This window comes from Mytilus edulis, chromosome 3 (assembly GCF_963676685.1).
Source record: "Mytilus edulis chromosome 3, xbMytEdul2.2, whole genome shotgun sequence".
NCBI classification, from domain to species: Eukaryota; Metazoa; Mollusca; class Bivalvia; order Mytilida; family Mytilidae; genus Mytilus; species Mytilus edulis.
This window is the reverse complement of record NC_092346.1, coordinates 32,655,656-32,674,588: the sequence shown is the minus strand read 5'-3', so window position 1 is coordinate 32,674,588 and position 18,933 is coordinate 32,655,656. Positions and strand designations below refer to the sequence as shown.

General features: G+C 32.2%; 2 protein-coding genes across 2 annotated transcripts in view; one reads left to right on the top strand and one right to left on the bottom strand.

The window, feature by feature from the left end:
• Positions 1–18,933, bottom strand: part of LOC139516255 (eIF-2-alpha kinase GCN2-like) — a 135,586-nt gene that overhangs the window by 16,646 nt on the left and 100,007 nt on the right. Inside the window, exons 8-10 of the mRNA XM_071306252.1 lie at positions 12,339–12,499; positions 10,790–10,900; positions 1,225–1,377 (exon numbers count right to left, since the gene is read on the bottom strand). Of these exons, the coding sequence (XP_071162353.1) occupies positions 1,225–1,377; positions 10,790–10,900; positions 12,339–12,499 (425 nt within the window). The remainder of the gene's footprint in view (positions 1–1,224; positions 1,378–10,789; positions 10,901–12,338; positions 12,500–18,933) is intronic.
• Positions 5,118–6,773, top strand: LOC139518149 (uncharacterized). The gene has a single exon (XM_071309842.1). It carries the CDS (start codon positions 5,118–5,120, stop codon positions 6,771–6,773), a length of 1,656 nt encoding a protein of 551 aa, XP_071165943.1.

Sequence of the window (18,933 nt, the reverse complement as noted above, 5' to 3'; positions counted from 1 at the left end):
GAGTTCACATGTAATTATGTTGTGGTCACTTCCTTTTATCATCAGCATTATGTTCTTAATTCAATATTGCCAAGATGAAAGTGATTACTAACCCAATTTTCACCAGCAACTCAAGTTTCAGGAAATAATATAAATATACTCATTTTGATGACATTAAAATTAAATTAGTTTCCTGGATGAAATTTGATTTACCAAGATAGTCTCTGTGCTGTTTTATAGCTTATCACATATCTATTTCAAGTAGAATTATTTACATAAGATTGCTGTAAAATCACTGCGTCTTTTTTTTAAGCATCAGTTTCATTCTAATTTTCTCAATGATACAAATTTAAGGTATGGCACAAAATCATGTTTTCTTAAAATTGCAGAAGTATGAAAAAGGTATGCTTTCTGAGTATATCAGCTGATAGCTAATAGCATACTTTGAGATTGCTTGCTGTACCCATATTTTTTTACTATTTTAATTTATTATGTCTGTTTTGTTCACGCATCCTTGTAAACATAACGGAATTTAATGAGACTATTGTAACTGGGGTTCGTGTTGTTTATTCTTTAGTTTTCTATGTTGTGTCATGTGTACTATTGTTTTTCTGTTTGTCTTTTTCATTTTTAGCCATGGTGTTGTCAGTTTGTTTTAGATTTATGAGTTTGACTGTCCCTTTGGTATCTTTCGTCCCTCTTTTTGTAAAAGTCAGAGGTTTAGCGCTATAAAACCAGGTTCAATCCACCATAAACATTTGAAAATGCATGTACCAAGTCAGGAATATGACAGTTGTTGTCCATTCGTTTTATGTGTTTTGTCATTTGATTTTGCCATGTGATTAGGGACTTTCCTATTGAATTTTCCTCAGAGTTCAGCATTGTTTGCTATACATACAGCATTAATCTATTTCGTATTGCCTCTGAAAGGATCTAAAATGTATGTTTTGTCTCAATATGATTTAACCATTTATTGATCCAGATAAAAACTAATTGGTTAATTTAAACATATTTAATCATAGTGGATTGGGAAACAAGTTTTGCAACTTATATTTATCCCTTTCCACATTGATTTCCACCTAAAAATCACTTGTCAAACATAAAGATATTGCTTTTGTTGTCTATTGTGCTGTTAGATTGCTGTCAAATAGACGATAATTAACCCCACCCCCATCCCCCCATTAATCATATTTAATTGAAAAAGCATACACTTTAAATAGAATTTGAAAAACATCAGTTACCTACCCTTAGATACTTATGTACCACATCTTTTTTGTGTAAATATTCTAATCCATACAAAATCTCCTCTGTGTAAGCCTTGATGATATCTACTGACAATGGACGTGATTCTGTTATATGTATGTTGAGACTTGCACCTCCAGAGTAATCCATTAAAATCTGTTTGGAAAATATAAATAAAAACAATTGTAAGATATAGAAAGAAAATTGTATAAAAAACTACCTCAACCAAAAACTTTAATATGTATAACTGATAAAAATGCATCAACATATATATTTTTAAGTAACTCAAAATATTGACTGGGACCATTATTAGTTACATGACAAATATTTGTTGCAATGGTAAATGTCTTTTATGATGAGTTGACACTGACATCACTAAAATTATAATGCTCTGTTGCCATCTTAATTGGTAACAACAAAAACAGTGCAAATTTTACTGCACCAGAGGCACTTTTTGAAATTCAGGGCCAATCTTCCTAAGAATAAGACCATGGTGAAAACATAACAAACAAAATCCCACTGAAGTTTGAATTGATTTTAGTTTAAAATTTGTAATGAGAGATTAATATAACATTTGTTTATTTTCCTGTTGGGTTTTTCGGCCAAATTTCGAAATTCTTCTGAATTGCCTGATTCTTACAAAGATTAGCACTTTTTAAATATCTCAACACTTCAAAGATGCTCAAAGCCAAAAAATATGAAGGTCTAAAACCAGATAGGCAGATGAAACTAAAATGTACAATAAAGAAAGAAGTCTAAACAAGAATATTGGATAAAATCTTAGTCTTTGCCTCAAAATTCTTATTATGGGTTGTGAAATTTTGTCAGATCCTTAATCAGATTTGTGATGTTTTAAATGGAGTTATATTGTCAATTTTAGGTGCTCCTGTAATAGCAAAATATAAAAATATCTCCATTAAAAACAATGACTCAGTGTAACCCACTATAAAAAAGAAAATAGGAAACCAAAAAATCTGTCATAAGTAACTCTATTTGAAACATCACATACATGATAGAATACGGAAACTAACAATTTTCTTTACCAGAAATTAGTATATTTAAGCAAAAACAAAGATTTTAATATCATAAATCCCTCGAAAAAGGAAACCGGAAAATTTGTCAGATGTAACTATATTTGGAACATCACAAAGATGATAGTTATCATAATATACGGATACTGACAAAATTTCATGTACAGAAATTTATACTATCTACAGTGAAAAATTTAGATTTCTATCAAGAAATTTCTGAAAACAGGAAACCAGAAAAATTTTCATGTACAGAAATTACTATCTGCAGTCAAAAATTTAGATTTCTATCAAGAAATTTCTGAAAACAGGAAAGAGGAAAATTTTCAAACGTAAGCAAATGAAGATTTTTGTTAATATTTTTCAAATAATATAACGAAAGACAAATTATATTTATGATCTATATCTTACTGAAATTCTTCCTTTTAAATCAAAAATCTTCCAAAACTAAAAAAAAATTAGATATGGACCATGCTACCCCTCCCCCTCCCCCTATCCCCTTTTACTGCTCACCCATATGCATGAGTATAGTTATCATATTTTAGATTTGAGAATACATACAACTTAAAATTGTTAAGCTATCTATAAATCAAAATTCTATGGCCATGCACACATCCATTATGTGTTTGAACATCCAACAAAATATTAAAGCTGTGTCTCTCAAAGTGTAGGAGGACAAACCATGATCTCTTTATGCAGCTTGTACCAAAAATACGCCTAAGTCCAACTAATTGTCATTTTCAGAATTTTTGGGGAAAAAATCAAAATACTAAAGCCATGTACACCTGCATTTTGTGTTTAAACATCCAACAAAATGTTACTCTTTATATATGCAGCTTGTACCAAAAAATGTCCAAGTCCAACTACCTGTCATTTTTGGCACATAAAAAAAGAAATCAAGATCCTTCAGCAAATGCACTGCTCCAATATGTTTTTAAACATCCAACAAATTATTAAAGCTGTGTCTCCAAAACTGTAGGAGGAGATAGGAGGAGAAACTATGATCTCTTTGTACTCTCTCTATTAAGTCCATAACTATCTGTAATTTTCAGAATATTTAAAAGAAATCAAAATCCTGTAGCAATGCACATCTCAAATACCAAAAAAATGTATGTGTATGAACATCCTACAAAATATTGAAGTTGTACCTCCAAAACTGTATGAGGAGATATACCAGACAAACAATGTATCCAAATCTAGATGAACAGACGAAAGGACAGAGGTATGAACAGACAGACAGATACATGGGTTAATTAATATGCCCCACAACATTTAGTCACATGCCATGATGGGCATCAAAAAAGTTAACAATATGTATATCATGATTCTACCAAAACCTCTGTTGCAAAGACTCTTTAAAGGTATGGATAGAATTTAAATTCTGTATAGCTATTATGTTTAAATTGTTCCAGAGCCTGACAAGTAGCATGAAGAAAAGATTGTTGATACTTATTTTATAGTTGAGTTATTTGTACTTTAAAAGTTAGCCTATCAGGTGTAATACCACCAAATCATAGTACATCACATCTGGTTGCATACAAATAAAAAAAATTGTAGGGGTTCCGCAGAATCCAGTGTCTCGCCTTCTTTTGCTGTTAATCGTAAGCTCAACAAAAATAAGGAAAAAAAAATAAAAAATATTCCTCTCAATACTATCTTTTGATTGTTAGAAGCTTCAGTCCAAGTTTTGTTAAAATCTAGGCAAATTTATGAACCTTACAAATGTTTTAAAAACTTTAAATGCAGACTGTATTTAATGTTAACTAGAAGTCCATTTATCAGTAAACAAGATTGGACACGCTGAAATGTCTCGCCTTCTTTACTAATCATTGATATCATGTCATGATGTTGATAGTCCTAAATATAAAGTCTTATTACACTGTCACATAAACTTAACATTAACCAAGAAAAGTAAAAATTGACCAATGAACCATGAAAATGAGATCAAGGTCAGATAAACCATGCTTGGCAGACATGAACAGTTTACAATTCTTCCATACAACAAATATAGTTGACCTATTGCTTATAGTTTAAGAAAAACAGACCAAAACACAAAAACTTAATACTGAGCAATGAACCGTGTAAATGAGACAAGGTAAAATAAAACCTGAGCAACTGATATATAGATCATAAAATATTTCCATACACCAAATATAGATGACTTATTGCATATAGTATTAGATAAAAAGACCAAAACCCAAAAACTTAACTTTGACCACTGAACCATGAAAATGAGGTCAAGGTCAGATGACACCTGCCAGTAAGACATACAATTATTCCATACACCAAATATAGTAGACCTTTTGCATACAGTATAAGAAAAATAGACAAAAACACAAAAACTGGACTATAACCACTGAACCATGAAAATGAGGTTATTCAGAGGTTGTAGTTTGTTGCTGTATATCGCTTATGTTTTTCATTCATTATTTTGTACATAAATGAGGCCATTGGTTTTCTCGTTTGAAGTTGTTTACATTTGTCATTTCAAGGGCCTATTATATCCGACTATAGAGTATGGGTTTCACTGATTGTTGAAGGCCGTACAGTGACCTATAGTTGTTAAATTTATGTGTCAGTTGGTCTCTTATGGAGAGTTGTCTCATTCGCAATCATATCACATCCTCTTTATTTTACCGATATATATCATACATCTGGCTTTCCAAATCATAAGCCTGATAAGAATTTTTAAAATATTATATTTTTCTCAATCATAGAAATTACTTTCACACAATCAGTAAATCTAATGACTCCTGTTATCTTGTTTCAGTTTCTTATTAAAGGAAGTAAACATTTGTATTTAACATTTTAACATGTTGAAAAAAAATCATAGAAGGAATAGAAATATCTGAGACACATCTAACCAAAATGGCGTCCTCCCAGTCGGTTAAAAAAGGTCAAGTTCCTGTTAATTGTAAATTATGTGAAACAAATAGAACAATTCAGTGGAAATGCATGGACTGCAGTATACTGATGTGTGGTTATTGCACTGACAATGTACATTCAAAATTCAAAAATGCAACTGATCACAAGATTATTAATCTGAAGGATGTTGGCATGCATAGAGAAGAGATGGATTTTACTAACATTAAATGTGCGGAACACACTGAACAATTATCATGTCTTTACTGTAGTAAATGTCAAATCCTTGTGTGTCCAACCTGTATTACAAAAATTCATAAGACGCATGATTTTATTGAACTTAGTGATGCATACAGCATGAAAGTAGAAATATTGAAAAAAGAACACAGTGAAATGCAGAAGAGTAATTCTAAAATGAATGTGAAGAAAAACCAGCTCATTAACCTAGTGTCAGCAGAAAATATAAAGTATTCCAAGGTAAGAGAAGATATACTCAAGAATGAGAAAACTGTAAAAGAACAAGTAGAAAAATATTCCAAAGAACTTGTAGATAAATTGGATCAAACCCAAAGAACTATTTTAACGCCAGTTAAATCAGATCTTAATGCTATATCATTATTTATCAACCAGACAGAAGACAAAATCAACCAAGTCCAGGATTTCATTGGGATTTCTGATGCTGCTGAGTTCTTCAAAGAAGTCATGAAGATGGAGAATTTCACTGAAATGCCAGAACTACAAACCAAGCGAAGTTATAGTTCCTCACCGAAATTTGTTTCAGGCAATCTTACCCAATCAAACATTGGATCGTACATCTCATTAGTGATCATTAATGAGTACCGGACTGAACATGATCAAATAATATTATTAAGTCCATGCCTTGACCAGTCAATTTGGTTAAGTTCTGGTGGTTCTAGAGTGTTACAGAGAGTAAAACTTGAAGAAAACAATCTGAAAATAATATCCCAATTCAACATTGATATGTTTAGAATGGCAGTTACCCCATCTAAACAACTCCTTTTGTGTTTAAAAGGGAAAACAAGGTTACAACAAATCAGCAGTACTGGTGAACTGACTGATTCTGTTTATGATGTAACTCCTTTTCTTCCAACAGCCATCCATGTTATCAGTGAAAATAAAGTCATAATTGGAGCTTATGAATACAACCAAAGAAGAGGTGCTATGATCATAATGAACAAGAAAGGAGACAAGGAAACTGTATATAAACATGATAAACAAAATCAACCTTTATTCCGTTTTCTTTTACATATTACCAGTACAAGTAATGGACATATACATGTGGTGGATAAGATTTCAGCTGATTTCCGTGGTAAAGTAGTGATCTTAGGACAAGAAGGACATATAATAAACCAGTATACAGGTCATCCAACTAACAATAAGAGTGAACCATTCAAACCAGTAGACATTGTGACAACACCAAGTGACAATGTTGTTGTGACAGATCTGAATATTCCAATCTTACACATCCTCAATGACAATGGTCATTTGATTTCATATTTCAATACCAAGGATATAGGAATAGAGTGTCCAATTTCTCTTGCTATCAACACAACTGGACAACTTTATATAGGATGCAGTAGGGCTGCAGGTACTAAAACTAAAGATGCAAAGCTATATGAAATAAACATTGACGGATTCTAAAACAATTAAACTTTTATGTAACAGAAATATGTGAAATAGTATAAGGCAAACAATATTCATGTCATATGCATATGACAACTGGACTTACAGCTTACGAGTGAACTTACCAGAACTGATTAGACCAATATCTTGTATAACAGTTATTTCCCTTTTTATTCAAAATGTTACTTTTTAAGCATACCATGGATCCCAACTAAAGCCAAAGATCATAATAAAAATTACCTTAATTAATAGTGAAATTATTTTTAGTTTGATATCTGACAAATATGTATAAAGGGGGGACATAGTGTATTGACAATAAGACAGCAACTTAAAAACAAATTAAAGAGATCTAAACAAGAGAAATATATGCATCAACAAACAGTCTTCAATGATAAGTGAATATACCAGAATAATTATTATTAACCCTATCAAAAAATAAAATCAATTGTCGAAATAATTGTCAATGGACGTCTCCCCCTTTACTAACATAAGTTTTTGGTTGGTTGATCCATTGGTGATTGATTTTTGTTGGTTGTTCCAACATTCAACAAGATCTGAAGATATTTTCTAAATATTGGTTGGTTGGTTTATCGTTACCCAGTTATCAAAGTTAGAAATGAAAGTTTATATTGATCAATTGATTGATTTGTTGATTGATAAGTGGATTAATCGTTAAGCAGTTATCACAAGTAGAAATGAAAGTTCATATTGATCAATTGATTGATTGATTTGTTGATTGATGAGTTAATTATTCGTTAAGGAGGCTCGTGGTTATAAAGATTCCAGAACTTTTTTGTTTTTTTTTGTTTTCATTACAATTTTTTTTTACTTTATTAGTTGTTACTTTATTTAACAGCAAAAATTATTCCAAAAAGTCAATTCGTTTTGACCCCAGATGACTTTCAAAATGTATATATCATCGAAAAAGCTCCAAATTATCTCCCTTTGGTGCAAAAATGCAATTTTACAAAAATGTATGCTTCTCTCGAAGGCAGATTGTGAGATTAAATGAATGGTGACCCCATGTTTTTATTCTATATTTCTATTAAGTATAAGATGAAGTTCATTTATAGAAAAATATAGGGAAATCCTATATTAGAAAAAAAATTGGTTTATACCCGCGAGCCCCCTTAAGCAGTTGCCACAGGTAGAAATGAAAGTTCATATTGATCAATTGATTGATTTTATTTGTGGAGGAAGCAGGAGTATCAACAGATATCCCTGAAAAATATGCCCAATTACTGGTTGCTTGATTGATTAATTGTTGGCATTTAACACCACCTTCACACTTGGCTATATTATGTGATCAGTTTTATTGGTGAAAAAGCACAAACAGAGACCAACCAAAAATCTGTCAAATTACTGGTTGCTTGATTGATTGACTGTTGGGGTTTAACACAACTTTCACCTTTGGCTATATTAAGTAATCAGTTTTAATACTTGAGGGAGCAGGAGTACCAACAGGGACCCTAAATATCCACTTAATTACTGGTTGCTTGATTGATTGACTGTTGGGGTTTAACACAACTTTCACCTTTGGCTATATTAAGTAATCAGTTTTAATACTTGAGGGAGCAGGAGTACCAACAAGGACCCTAAATATCCACTTAATTACTGGTTGCTTGATTGATTGACTGTTGGGGTTTAACACAACTTTCACCTTTTGCTCTGTTTAGTGTCCAGTTTATTGGTGGAGAAAGTTGGAGTACCAATAGAGCCCCACCATCCTAACGACCAATTATCGGTTATTTAATTGATTGATTGATTGTTGGTGTCTAACATCAATTTTCTGACAATTGGCTATACTATAGTGATCAGTTTTATTGGTGAAGAAAACACGAGTAACAACAGAGACCCACCAACCTAAAGCAGGCAAACTCCATTCTAGTCAATTGAAATCTGAGTCAAAAGCACCTTGCCAAATTGAGTTGAAACTCAATAGTTTTTGATTCGAGCGTCACTGATGAGTCTTTTGTAGGCGAAACGTGTTCTGGCGTAAATAAAAAATTTCAATCCTGGTATCTATGATGAGGTTATTCACAACCTCAATGTTGACTTGCTAGTGTAGATGAACTACTTAGACCACTCATCCACCCAGAATGAAAATAAGTTATGAAAAAATTGATGGAGAAAAGCCTTAACGGACAAAGTTTTACATTCATAAATAAAATTGAGAAAGGAAATGGTGAATATGTCAAAGCGACAACCACCCGACCATAGAGCAAACAACACATTACATTCAATATTTACTGTATAATAGAGAAATCAACAACTGTGGAAGCATGAAAGTGTCTTACCAACATATTATCTTTTCATAATAAATCACAGCATGCTTAAAGTCATCAGATAATATTCAAAAGTAAAATCACAAAAAATACTGAACTTAGAGGAAAATCAATTCGGAAAGTCCATAATCACATGGCAATATCAAATAGCAAAACACATTAAAAACGAATGGACAAGAACTGTCATATTCCTGACTTGGTACAGGCATTTTCAAATGTAAAAAATGGTGGATTAAACCTGGTTTTATAGCGCTAACCCTCTCACTTTGATGACAGTCTCATCAAATTCCGTTATATTTACATTGATGCGTTAACTAATGATAGATTTCAGACTACTAATATGAATAAGAGAAAATGTCAGTTTATTTCTATAGGTTGCTACAGTTTTGTTGATAGGATACACAATAATAAATATATAGACAACATATAGTAGATATCTTCTTTAAAATAAGGCCAAATAAAAATATATGTGTGGTTCCAGTAACCCTAACGTCCCGACTTTTTCGGCTTAAAAATAGCCTACCCTAAAGATTTTATTGTCATTTTTCATTAAGCACTGTTAAAGTCAGAATGTTGCTCCAATAGACTCAATGTAAAAAAAACCATAAAATTAAAAAAAATCCCTACCTACCCTAACTTTTTTTCAGATGTAACTGGAACCACACATACTTTTTTATTTGGCCTAACTAAAAATTGACTATCACAAAAAAATTGTTTCATTGAAACATGAATTGATTAGATAACATTCATTACCACAAGTATTCTTAAATAGGCATGTTGAGCAAGTGAGGTAACTGTAAAATGTAGGCATTAGTGATCAGATTGAGATTTAAAATCTTTGCTTTGAATAGGATTCATGAAAAATGAACAGACACTCAGACTCAAGGCTCCAAAAAATGAATATGAGACATGAAAAAAGAAACAGTGGACCAGACTCCAGGCACCAAAAAATCCATAAAAAAATGAGCTGACACACAGACTTGACCAAAATAGCAATGATCACTCATTTTACATATTAAGGTACTAATGTTTACACAGATTAAGAAACAAGAATGTGTCCCTAGTACACAGATGCCCATCCGCACTATCATTTTCTATGTTCAGTGGAACGTGAAAATAGGGTGAAAACATAATGCCCATAAATGGGGCATAAAAAGTGTTATGTTTGGCATTTGAAAGGAACAGTGCATTTCTATCATATGTACAGTCCACTTATATATTTTCCATATTCTTCTGAGCTGATATCACAATTTAATAACAGGTACATGTAAATACTTATCAGCAGTATAATCAATTGAGATTAAAATGAAGCATTTTGATCAAATAGGTCAGGATTTCCTGTTACACATGTGAAAATACTGAATCTGGTTCTTATCTACACTAGTAACGAGGATCTTTAGGGGGGTCTCATTGAGGAGGTCTGATCCCTGATCCCGCTTATTATTTAGTGAGAATCTTGTATCATGCTTCTCATTGCCATAATAGCACATGTAACTACCCATGTACTGCCTGACTTTGTTTCCCGTTTTCACGCTTAATCATTCAACTTTTATGTGTCACGCTTAAAAAAAATCAGACAATCCCACATCACGCTTAGACCCCAATGAGACCCATCTCTAACATTATTCTGTTACAATTTATTTTGAACCAAAATTCTGACATGTATGAATTTTCTCATGAAATTGCTTAAATCTTTAGTTCTCCTCTCTAGATAATATGAAAGACATTTTCATAAAAATATTTACTTACATAAACTGTACATTTCCCAGCTTCCTGTATATATTTTATAGCTAAGTAGTGAATAAGATTTTTATGTCGTAATCGAATCAAGCTGTGTATTTCTTGTTCAATGCTTGTAATCTGGAATAAAAAAGCATAAACTTTGATACCATATTTGTATTGCCAATTTGACATCTGCATTACTTGAACTTCGATCATCATAAAACATTCACTTTTTCTTAAGATCATTAGCTATTTTCTCCCATAAATTCAATTTTTAGACATTTCTGCCTTGCTATAATTATTAATGTACAAAGAGGGATAAGGTGGATAATCATCGACAAAATACATGACATCACATAAAAAACCAAACTTTTCCACACCTTTTGGTGTCACTATTGTAACAAGAACTTGCCTACCCTTTCACAGCCCCTGAGTTCACCCTTACTGAGTTTCATTGTCATTGCTTAATCTTAAATCTTCTATCTGGGGCCTTGTGGAAAGTTGTTTGTTTCTATGCCTTTGTTCTCTGAATTTTCTAAAGTCTCTTAAGTTTTCATTTTCTCTATTTTTTCTGGTTATTTATGTCATTGGGTTGCTGTCTCATTTACATATACACACATTTCTTTGTATTCAAATGTAAACAAGAATGTGTCCAAAGTACACGGATGCCCCACTCGCACTATCATTTTCCATGTTCAATGGACCGCAAAATTGGATAAAAAATATAATTAGGCATTAAAATTAGAAAGATAATATCATAGGGAACATGTGTACTAAGTTTCAAGTTGATTGGACTTCAACTTCATCAAAAACTACCTTGACTAAAAACTTTAACCTGAAGCGGGACAGACGGACGAACGAACAGACTAACAGACGGAAGGACGAACGGACGAACGGACGCACAGACCAGAAAACATAATGCCCCTCTACTATCGTAGGTGGGGCATACAAATTACATTCATACAAAGTTACTGACAACTGCACAAAAGATATGCAAACACAAAAAAAATATATTCAAAGGGAAATAACTCTGATTTTTAAATGTAAATTGGTCATAAGTGAGACATAAAAATGAGAATGAAAATGGGGAATGTGTCAAAGAGACAACAACCAGACGATAGAACAGACAACAGCAGAAGGTCACTAATAGGTCTTCAATGCAGCGAGAAACTCCCACACCTGGAGGCATCCTTCAGCTGGTATATATACAATACATGTTTATTGTTGGACAATATAAAAATAAAAATATAAAAGCTTTTCTCCTGTTTTGTAGTGAGAACATTTTACATTTTCAAAAATGCACATACGTTGATTTTATCCTGCAGCTAACACCCACTACTTGATCATTAGTCGGTGAAGTCAAAATCATTGCCTATAATTTTAAAACAAATCGACATAGGTGAAACGCGGATGAATGTTCATGACAAAATTGCAGCATAAGAAAAATTCTACCTAGAGCTTGAAGGCATGTTGTCCTCTTAGTTTTCTTATTAATCTCTAAGTATTTTCCCATTTTTGAGTTGTCCTCTCAATGACATTGACCAATTACATTTTTTAACTCATTTCATTAATGTACCTGTTTTAAGTAAGTAGCACCCTCCTTATCTTCATAATCAACTCTTTGAGTTCTCTTCTGTTTTATATGGCGCCACTTTAAAACCCATTCGGATATAGCTACTAATTCTCCACTTGCTGTATCTATCCCAGCATACACTGTACTACCATGGACACTATGACCTACAAAAACATATTTTCTCTTAAAATCCATTTGCATATTAACTGTCAAGGAGCCAATTATCAATCCAATCATTAACACAAAATAAATAAATATGGATGAATGGACATTAAACATCAAAAGACAATTATTAAATGCATATTCAGGACAAGAACGTGTTATAGCAATATGAGTTTGAAACCTGTTCCCTATTAGACTGCTGCAATGCTAGTTAACAGGATAACAGTCCATAGGAAGAAGTGATCACACCTATATATAGTGGTGTAGTTTCAAAACAGTCTTTTCTTTTATTCCTTACTGCCCTATGCTTGGCAGGGAAACAGTGAAGCAAATTTTTAAGTATCCCGTTACACTCCAAATTCTGCACACTGATAAACAGACCCCTTTCCTGATACCTTTCAAAGCATAAATGTCCATTCAAACTTCTGAGAAACAAAATGCTATGTTTTCTCATGAAAATTTTAATAAAATATTCTGTACATTTGTTTATGGAAAATTGTGCATTTACCCAATGCACACTTCTCAACAATAAGATGGACAAAGCCAATGTACTATTCTATTGAAGTTTGTAGAATAACTATAAACTATAAACACAAAAATATTTCTCATAGTATTACCTAAACAAGTGCCTCTATGTATTGTTCTTTCTGATTTAGTATTAAAGGCTATAACCACTATCCATCCAGTATGATCTTTACATTGGGGATGTATTATAAAACATTACCTAAACATGTGCCTCTATGTATTGTTCTCTCTGATTTAGTATTGAAGGCTATAACCACTATCCCTCCAGTATGGTCTTTACATTGGGGATGTATTATAAAACATTACCTAAACATGTGACTGTATGCATTGTTTTCTCTGATTTAGTATTGAAGGCTATAACCACTATCCCTCTAGTAAAATGTATGATCTTTACATTGGGGATGTATTATAAAACATTACCTAAACATGTGCCTCTATGTATTGTTCTCTTTGATTTAGTATTGAAGGCTATAACCACTATCCCTCTAGTATGGTATTTACATTGGTGATGTATTATAAAACATTACCTAAACATGTGCCTCTATGTATTGTTCTCTCTGATTTAGTATTGAAGGCTATAACCACTATCCCTCCAGTATGGTCTTTACATTGGTGATGTATTATAAAACATTACCTAAACATGTGCCTCTATGTATTGTTCTCTTTGATTTAGTATTGAAGGCTATAACCACTATCCCTTCAGTATGATCTTTACATTGGGGATGTATTATAAAACATTACCTAAACATGTGCCTCTATGTATTGTTCTCTCTGATTTAGTATTGAAGGCTATAACCACTATCCCTCCAGTATGGTCTTTACATTGGTGATCAGAATCATCAGTATCTCTCAATGGGGTACTGGTCCTCCTGAATATATCAAAATTGAAAATCTAAAATAAAATAAACTTGAGGCTCCAAAATCACTGACTTGGATATCAGCATGGTTACTGAAAAAGTGCAAGCAGGATATACTACATGTATTTTCATATGAATCAATGATAAACTGTTGACAATCTTTGATTTGTAGAGGCCATATCAAATAAAATATCTGTTAAGGAGGCTCGAGGGTAAAAAAAAATCAGAAAAAAATTAAACATTTGTTTTTCATTACAAATTTTATTTGTTACCTTTTGTAGTTGTTACTTTATCATATGGTACAAAAATCATTCAAAACAATCACTTCGTGTTGGCCCCAGATGACTTTTAAAATGTATACATCATTGAAAAAGTTCCAAATTATCTCCCTTTGGTGGAAAAATGCCATTTTTTGGCTTTAAAATTGAAATATCTTTTTTAACTTATCGGTGACCTATATTTTTTAATATCATTTCCATATAAGCTGTACTTGAACTAAATTATTGTAAAATTTGAGCGATTTCTGTTGTAAATTTCTTTTTTTTATTTCGATATTACCTTTATTTCTCCTATTACTTCAACAGAACAAGAGTGCACACGCTGAAATGTCTCGCCTTCTATACTAATCATAGATATTATGTTGATAGTCCTAAGTATAAAGCTAAGCTTTATTACAACTGTCACATAAACTTAACATTAACCAAGATAACTAAACAAAGACCAATGAACCTTGAAAAAGAGATCCAGGTCAGATGAACCATGCCAGGCAGACAGGTACAGCTAACAATGCTTCTATACAACATATATAGTTGACACATTACTTATACTTTAAGAAAAATAGACCAAAACACAAAAACTTAACACTGTGCAATGAACCGTGAAAATGAGGTCATGGTTATATAAAACCTGCTCGACTGACATAAAGATCATAAAATATTTCCATACACCAAATATAGTTGACCTATGGCATATAGCATTAGATAAAAAGACCAAAACTCAAAAACTTAATTTTGACCACTGAACCATGAAAATGAGGTCAAGGTCACATGACATCTGCCCCCTAGACATGTACACTTAACAATCATTCCATACAACAAATATAGTAGACCTATTGCATATGGTATGAGAAAAACAGACCAAAACACAAAAATTTAACTATAACCACTGAACAATGAAAATGAGGTCAAGGTCAGATGACACCTGCCAGTTGGACATGTACACCTTACAGTCCTTCCATACACCGAATATACTAGCCCTATTGCTTATAGTATCTGAGATATGGACTTGACCACCAAAACTTAACCTTCTTCACTGATCCATGAAATGAGGTCAAGGTCAAGTGAAAACTGTCTGACAGACACGAGGACCTTGCAAGGTACGCACATATCAAATATAGTTATCCTATTACTTATAATAAGAGAGAATTCAACATTACAAACCAGGTGCTCCGCAGGGCGCAGCTTTATACGACCGCAGAGGTCGAACCCTGAACAGTTGGGGCAAGTATGGACAAAACATTCATGCGTGATACAGCTCTGAATTTGGATTGTGATCAAATTTTTGACATTACATGTTGTTTTTTTTTCACAAAACAAATGTCAAGATTTTACAAATCAATTAAAGATTTCTTCTTCAAACTTTTTAAATCTAAAATTAAATAGTTGACACAGCATAGGTTTCCGACACAGAATGAATGTGGTCTAATGAACTTAAAAGTTTTTTTTTTGCCTTTGAGCAATTCACTATGCTGTTGAATATTAATCCTCTCAAAAAAATGTTTGAAGAAATTTTCTTTTTATTTATGAAATCTTAAATGAGAAAAATTTAAACCCCCCCCCCCTTTTTTTTCACATCCCCGCTTCCCTTTTTCCAAAACTGATATTAATTCAAATTTCTAATGGCGTTTGCAACAATAACTACTCTTTTAAATACATCATAAAATATTAAAATGTAAAATAAAGTGTTTGTTATCACTGAATGGTAAAGATTGGTTGGTAGTAAAAGTGAATATACATTGTTTATTGTATAAAACAATAAATAAATTTAGTGTTTTTACTGTCTTCTGATTGGTTAAAATTATTAGTTTTATTTTCAATGTTATCAATTTTGATGGCGACACGCCCACTCTGACGTTGTGTATTCATACGCCAACATGTGTGTACGTTGTTATTGGTAATTTAAATAATATAAAAAGTTCTTTGAGCCTTATTTTTGATAGAAATTTATTTATAATGAATGGCAATAATTTATTTTGATTTTATTGAACCATAAAACTAATTTTTGACTCTTCACATTTTACATAATCCGCTTCGCAGATTATTCAATGTGAAGAGTCAAAAATTAGTTTTATGGTTCAATAAATTCAAAATAGATAATAGCCATTCATTAAATAAAAAAAACTTCATCAGCAACATTTTATATTGGCAAATTTCCAATTAAGTTATTTACATAAAGTTATTGGCAAATAAAAATAGAAAATGACATCATAGTCATGTCTGGCAAATGTCCAACATACATTATCTAAAAACATTTTAGATAAGATAAGGAAAAAAAGCTTCATCAGCAACATTTTATATTGGCAAATTTCCAATGAAGTTATTTACATAAAGTTATTGGCAAATAAAAATAGCAAATTTCCAAAGCATATCAAATAAGCCCAAGAATTTAATTTTTGTTAAAATCAAACTTAGTTTAATTTTGGACCCTTTGGACCTTAATGTAGACCAATTTGAAAACTGGACCAAAAATTAAGAATCTACATACACAGTTAGATTTGGCATATCAAAGAACCCCAATTATTCAATTTTTGATGAAAACAAACAAAGTTTAATTTTGGACCCCAATTTGGACTAACTTGAAAACTAGGCCAATAATTAAAAATCTAAGTACATTTTTAGATTCAGCATATCAAAGAACCCCAAGGATTTAATTTTTGTTAAAATCAAACTAAGTTTAATTTTGGACCCTTTGGACCTTAATGTAGACCAATTTGAAAATGGGACCAAAAATTAAGAATCTACATACATAGTTAGATTCGGCATATCAAAGAACCCCAATTATTCAATTTTTGATGAAATCACACAAAGTTCAATTTTGGACCCTTTGGGCCCCTTATTCCTAAACTGTTAGGACCAAAACTCCCAAAATCAAACCCAACCTTCCTTTTATGGTCATAAACCTTGTGTTTAAATTTCATAGATTTCTATTTACTTATACTAAAGTTATGGTGCAAAAACCAAGAATAATGCTTATTTGGGCCCTTTTTTGGCCCTTAATTCCTAAACTGTTGGAACCAAAACTCCCAAAATCAATCCCAACCTTCCTTTTGTGGTCATAAACCTTGTGTCAAAATTTCATAGATTTCTATTCACTTTTACTAAAGATATAGTGCGAAAACCAAGAAAATGCTTATTTGGGCCCTTTTTGGCCCCTAATTCCTAAAATGTTGGGACCAAAACTCCCAAAATCAATCCCAACCTTCCTTTTGTGGTCATAAACCTTGTGTTAAAATTTCATTGATTTCGATTCACTTTTACTAAAGTTAGAGTGCAAAAACTAAAAGTATTCGGACGACGACGACGACGACGCCAACGTGATAGCAATATACGACCAAAAAATTAAAATTTTTGCGGTCGTATAAAAATTTGAACTTTTTTTTCAAGTGGTCACTGAACCATGAAAATGAGGTCAAGGACATTGGACATGTGACTGACGGAAACTTCGTAACATGAAGCATCTATATACAAAGTATGAAGCATCCAGGTCTTCCACCTTCTAAAATATAAAGCTTTTAAGAAGTGAGCTAACGCCGCCGCCGTAGCCGCGGCCGCCGGATCACTATCCCTATGTCGAGCTTTCTGCAACAAAAGTTGCAGGCTCGACAAAAAACCCACCTTTACGAAAATGTATGCTTTTTTCGAAGGCAGATTGTGAGTGCAAATGAACAGTGACCCCACTTTTTTATTTTATTTTTCTATTAACTATAAGTATAAGATAAAGTTTATCTATAGAAAAATATAGAGATATCCTATATAAATGATTTAGACCCGCGAACCCCCTTAAGGGCTATTCCATTAAACTTTTGGTGGGAGGGTAGGAAGGGAAGTTTAATTATTGAATGTGGGTCATGGTTCTTTTCTCAGTATGCTTCTATTACTATTATGCAAAATTATCTAAAAAATGGTTATTGGTTTTAGGGATATTTTCAAAGTCCCTTCCTAACCTTCCACATACAGTTTAAAGGAATAGCCCTGACAATTTTGAAGATTCATTACCGGTAATCATGTTCAAAGTTGGTGATTTCAAAAGTTTTCACTTCCTCAAGTCTAAAAATAGTTTTCTAAAATATAACAGTTATCTGCCATTGTATATATGTGTAAATAAGATTGGTATTTTTATTTACATGTATATGAAGCAATTTAAATGTGTAAGTGCAAATCTTGTGCAAATAATTTCAGATAATTTCCTTACAAAATCTCTGTACCTTCCATTGCTAGTTCTTATTAAAAGGAAACTATGAGCAATTAATTAAATTATTTTTTATAGATATAAGAAGATGTGGTATGAGTGCCAATGAGACAACTCTCCATCCAAGTCACAATTTGTAAAAGTAAACCATTATAGGTCTTTAACACAGAGCCTTTACTCATACCAAACAGCAAGCTATAAAGGGCCCCAAAAATAACTAGTGTAAAACATTCAAACGGAAAATACAAGTCTTATTAAAAATGAGAAACAAGAAACACTATGAACCACATCAACAAACAACAACCACTGCTTAAAATTAACATATTGACCATGGGCGCTAATTTTTTATCTATTCTTCGTAGCAATTTGTAAAATTGCAAATTAAGACGAAGAAAATGGACCTAGTATTTTGCAGAAGTATGTCTTGTTCTCTTGGACAAGGACATGTCAAGTTAATATTCCATCTCCGAGCGAGCTCACTCGACTGTAAAAATGTTCACATGTATGTTGTCAAGTTTTGATGTGTTTTACATTCAAAGATATAATTTAATTGTATCGGTAACAAGCTGAAGCTGGGAAATTATAGC